The sequence below is a fragment of the Penaeus chinensis genome, chromosome 41 (genome assembly GCF_019202785.1).
Source record: "Penaeus chinensis breed Huanghai No. 1 chromosome 41, ASM1920278v2, whole genome shotgun sequence".
Lineage (NCBI taxonomy): Eukaryota > Metazoa > Arthropoda > Malacostraca > Decapoda > Penaeidae > Penaeus > Penaeus chinensis.
Genome location: NC_061859.1, coordinates 8,430,536 through 8,435,535, shown reverse-complemented (window position 1 = coordinate 8,435,535; position 5,000 = coordinate 8,430,536). Strand labels below are relative to the sequence as shown.

The following is a 5,000-nucleotide window of genomic DNA, read 5'->3' as shown; positions in this document are numbered from 1 at the left end:
CAAGCTTTTATAGAACCGTCTGCCGAAGTGAGAAATCTTTTTGTGTTTATTTGTACCTTCGAGTGTGTCTTCTTGGCGATACATTTTCTTCACTGTTTTATTGTTTTATTTATTTTTGTTGTATGTTTAGTGTATGGAGGATATTTGTTTGGGTTAGTGTCGTTTGTGTTATTATTTTTTTCATGGGCTCATTATATACGGCTTTCTTCTCTCTGTAATACACTTTTCTCCCGTTATCTGTGAATTTGATGACTGCCTATGAACATATTTACGCATTTCCTAACTTTATTTGCTGCCAGCACTCCATCCCCTCCAATCGGAAAAACAATCTACAACGACAACAAAAATAAAAACATGACTTACAGTAATACTTCAGCTCTAGAAGGTTATCGATGTTGAAGCTGGTCGCGGCTTGGCCCTCTTCGGCCGCACACAAGGCGTCCTGGCTGCTAAAGCTTCCGTTGATGGTCCTCGCCGTTGACAGGAACGTTGATAGGCTAAGTTGGGGAAATCAGTGAAGTTGGGTTGATTTGGCTTGTGGGCTTAAGATAATTCGGTTTGATATATATACGTATACGCACACAGGTGTACATTTATACGTATGTGAACACACACCATAAGAAATCACAAAACTCACTCGCGAGAGCACAGAACACTCATGCTGCCAGAATTCACACACGGCTGGGCGACAAGGAGCTGAGAATTCTCAACGCTGAAGCACACCATCAGGTCTTCGCTCACATTCACCGATGCGCTGGCGAAAACCGTTTGGCCTGGAGACTGTGGAAGGCATTGGTAGGTGATTGAAACGCACATATATTGGGTAGATGGGGAGCGGGAGAGAATGTGAGAGAGAGGGAGAGGGAGAGGGAGAGGGAGAGGGAGAGGGAGAGGGAGAGGGAGATGGAGAGGGAGAGGGAGGGAGGGAGGGAGGGAGGGAGGGAGGGAGGGAGAGAGAGAGAGAGAGAGAGAGAGAGAGAGAGAGAGAGAGAGAGAGAGAGGGAGAGGGAGAGGGAGAGGGAGAGAGAGAGAGAGAGAGAGAGAGAGAGAGAGAGAGAGAGAGAGAGAGGGGGGGGGGGGGAGGGAAGAGAGAGAGAGAGAGAGAGAGAGAGAGAGAGAGAGAGAGAGAGAGAGAGAGAGAGAGAGAGAGAGAGAGAGAGAGAGAGAGAGGGAGAGAGGGAGAGAGGGAGAGAGAGAGAGAGAGAGAGAGAGAGAGAGAGAGAGAGAGAGAGAGAGAGAGAGAGAGAGAGAGAGAGTGAGAGAGAGAGAGAGAGAGAGAGGGAGAGAAGGTGGAACAAGAGAGTAAGAGGGGGAGAGGGAGAGAGAGAGGGAGAGAGGGAGAGAGGGAGAGAGAGAGAGAGAGAGAGAGAGAGAGAGAGAGAGAGAGAGAGAGAGAGAGAGAGAGAGAGAGAGAGGGAGAGAGAGAGGGAGAGAAGGTGGAACAAGAGAGTAAGAGGGGGAGAGGGAGAGAGAGAGGGAGAGAGGGAGAGAGAGAGAGAGAGAGAGAGAGAGAGAGAGAGAGAGAGAGAGAGAGAGAGAGAGAGAGAGAGAGAGAGAGAGAGAGAGGGAGAGAGAGAGGGAGAGAAGGTGGAACAAGAGAGTAAGGATGACAGTGAACGAGAGGAAAAGAGAAAGAAATAAGAAAGAGACAGAGGGAAAAAAAAAAAAAAAAACATAAATAAACATAAAAATGTGAAACAGCAAATAAGAAAAACCACTAGACTCCACAAGGGAACTCGGGATTTGCAATGCATCATGGGGATATCACTAATTCAATATTTCCAAAGAATTCAATGCTGAGCAATGACCACAGGGAACCTTTCTCTAGACCACCGATCCCCCCAAGCCGGTACTCCGGTTTAAGAGTGCTATCCGTTTGGGCGTCTGTTACAACTGGCAGTTTCGGACCAAGGGAAACTCCGGCTTACCGCACTAAAGCTGAAGGGGTCGTCATCCTTAAACAGCTTCTACTCACCGAAGGAAGATCCAGGGTCTCATTATCGAGCCTCGTTTCGTCCGGCCACACCAGACACCAGTCTGTTCCCTGACACACTTTCCCCGTCATTGTCGTCCAAGCTGTTATATTTCCGTCTGTATTGTGGCGATTAATAAGAAAGTTTGTTGCATTAGTATCGTTCTAAGTATATGGATACAAATGTCTATGTATTTTAGCATGTTATATCTCGCATGGTATTGGTGGTATCAGTAACGATCGAATTAAGAAATAAACTTATACATTTGGATACTTTAGTAATATGTCATGAAAATAACTGGTTGAATAAGAAGAAAACAACGAGAAAGTATTGACATAAACACCGACATAAACGTAAATTAAGAAGTGAAAAGAATATTACAAAATTTATCAGTAAAACCAACGTGAAAAGAATAAGTAAGATAAATAAGAAAAATAAATAAAGAAAGAAAAAATAAGAAAAATACGAAAGACCAACGCAACGAACTTAAACAAAAACATTAAATTAAAATGACCAAAAATGTGACTAAATACTAAAACCCCAAAGAAAAGAAAACGAATAAGTAATCAACCCACAGTAGTAATCAAGGTCTTTGAGGACGGCCCCGGTGAGGCGAGGAAGGAGTCTCCCGCCTTCGCTCCTGCAAATCGCGTCCTGACTGTCATAGCTGGCGTTGTCCGTTTCGTTCACCGACTTGAACACGATAGGGCTGTTCGGACAGAGAAGTCTGGCTTTAGTTTCAGTCATTTTGATAATTCTAATTGTATAAAAGATTGTATAAAATAATTATAACGAGAAGCTTATTTTAATGGTAGCAAGTGTTCAACTAGAGAAGACTGATTTTAGTCTTAGTGGAAGGTAAAACTAGAAGGTAAGGCAAAGGGCAAAACTTGTTGGGGATAATCGAAGGACCTAAAATCTTCGGATATGTAAGTGTTCTGACAGAAGAACATCGCTTTTGGTTCCGTGAATTATCTTTTGAGTCAGGATTCTGATTTAGATCGGTTTTAGTTGAATCGAGTTCATTTTGGGTTGAGAGGAATTTTACTTGGTTTTGATTATCTTTAGTGTGAGAAAACTTTAATTCAGGGCTAATGCTACTGGGGCCATAGAGAGAAGACTGGTTTTGAGTTACGTCGGTTATCGGTTGTCAAGCTATTATTAATAATAATATTAAGACAGCAATATGTATATGCTAATGTAAAGTGATGAGAGCAGTTGAAAGTTCTACAGGTAAATACCATGCTATGTTGTACTCCGTTTTAATCCAATACAATATCAGGAAAAAGGCATTTTTTTACTCTAAGGAAGATTAGGAAAAAATAGTTTTGAAATATGGAAGAAAGATGGAAAAAAAATCATGTAAGGAAGACAAGTTAAAATGAAATTTTTAAACATGAAAGAGAACATCAGATTACTTTTATTTACCAAGGAGAACCAGAGATAAGCATTTTACATTAATCTAGAAAAACCAGAAGAAGAGTATAGCTATCACATTCAAGAAAAATAGAAAACAGCCGAGTTTATCAGTTTACCGTATTCAAATCATATCATGTATCTCTCAACAAACGAATAAAAAAGAAGAGAAAAAATAATTAAATAAATTATCCGAAACTTAACTTCATTACACGTAAACAAAGGACGGCCTTCCCCCCCCCCCCCCCTCTTTCTTTCTTTCTTTCTTTTTTACTTACGGCTCGAGGCACACGACGTTCATCGAAGTCGTGAGCGTCGACCCGTCACAAGAATGAGCCACGAATTCGGGGCCTTCCAGAGCGAAACAAACCCGGTGCGAGTCATTTCCCTGAGTTCCGAACACCGTCGACCCTGCGGACTATATGTAGGGGGAAGGATGGGGAGAGAGGGTAAGGGAAAGGGGAGGGCAGGGGGAAGGGGGATGGGAAGGAAGTGGAGGGGAGGGGAAGGGGGAAAGGGCATAGGAAAGTAGGGAGAGAAGGGGAGGGGGAAGGGAAAGTAGGTACGGAAGGGGTATGAAGAAGGATGAAAGTTAGGGAGGGAATAGAGGGAAGAAAAGGCTTGTGAGAATCTTAGGATTGTTGGGAGGGGAAAATATTGATGATTCTGACAATTCTAATATATAGGCTGGTTAACATACTACACACACACACACACACACACACACACACACACACACACACACACACACACACACACACATATTGGTATATATATACACACAGGCAGAACAAAACAGCTAAACAGAAAGGGGAAATAAAGAATAACGAGAAAAATAGAGTGAATGCCTACTCACCACCTTGTATCCGGTTACATCATCCCTGAATCTGGATCCGTCGGCCCAAACCAAAATCCAGTCTCCCCCGAAGCATCTTTTCCCCACAAGGGTCGTCCACGCTGCCACGGACTCCTCTGCCGTTGAAGATGACTAAAGGTTAAGGATGAATGGACCCAGGCCTCGCTTCATCGATGGAAAATGACTAGCAATTAAATTGTGTGTTCCTCTCTTCACCCTCACAATCATTTATATTCATTACGTATAATGTCCAGAATGCGCCAAGGTTGACAGTATTTACGTATTCAAGAGATTGAAAAATAAGCACCAGTTTCATTATATCTCTCACAAAAATTACCATCAGTTACGTTCTCTCTCTCTCTCTCTCTCTCTCTCTCTCTCTCTCTCTCTCTCTCTCTCTCTCTCTCTCTCTCTCTCTCTCTCTCTCTCTCTCTCTCTCTCTCTCTACCCACCTTAATTTCCATACATTAAAAATTCATGCCCGCCCCCTAAATATCCATACCTTACGTACGATGACTCCAACACGTCAGGGGGTTAACGAAACTCACGCGAATTAAACAGGATGTCGAGCTGCTCCTTGGAGAGATAGGGAGGAAGGAAACCGTCTTCGTTCTCGCATACATCGTTCATGTTTACGCTGGTGAGGTCGCTGATCAGGGCCACCGTCGGGAAAACCTTCTTCCTCACGACGGATCGAGGAGGGGCCTTTGTGGAAGGGGCGGCGGTTGAGACGGAAGCTGAGGTTGTGGTGTCCG

At 43.5% G+C, this 5,000-nt stretch overlaps 1 protein-coding gene across 1 annotated transcript in view; it reads right to left on the bottom strand.

The window, feature by feature from the left end:
• LOC125047550 overlaps positions 1-5,000 on the bottom strand; it is an 11,576-nt gene that overhangs the window by 1,790 nt on the left and 4,786 nt on the right. The window contains exons 10-17 of the mRNA XM_047645825.1: positions 4,794-5,000; positions 4,246-4,361; positions 3,668-3,807; positions 2,549-2,682; positions 1,976-2,091; positions 638-780; positions 364-497; positions 1-19 (exon numbers count right to left, since the gene is read on the bottom strand). The exon at positions 1-19 is cut by the window's left edge and continues 106 nt beyond it; the exon at positions 4,794-5,000 is cut by the window's right edge and continues 108 nt beyond it. Coding sequence (XP_047501781.1) covers positions 1-19; positions 364-497; positions 638-780; positions 1,976-2,091; positions 2,549-2,682; positions 3,668-3,807; positions 4,246-4,361; positions 4,794-5,000 — 1,009 coding nt within the window. The remainder of the gene's footprint in view (positions 20-363; positions 498-637; positions 781-1,975; positions 2,092-2,548; positions 2,683-3,667; positions 3,808-4,245; positions 4,362-4,793) is intronic.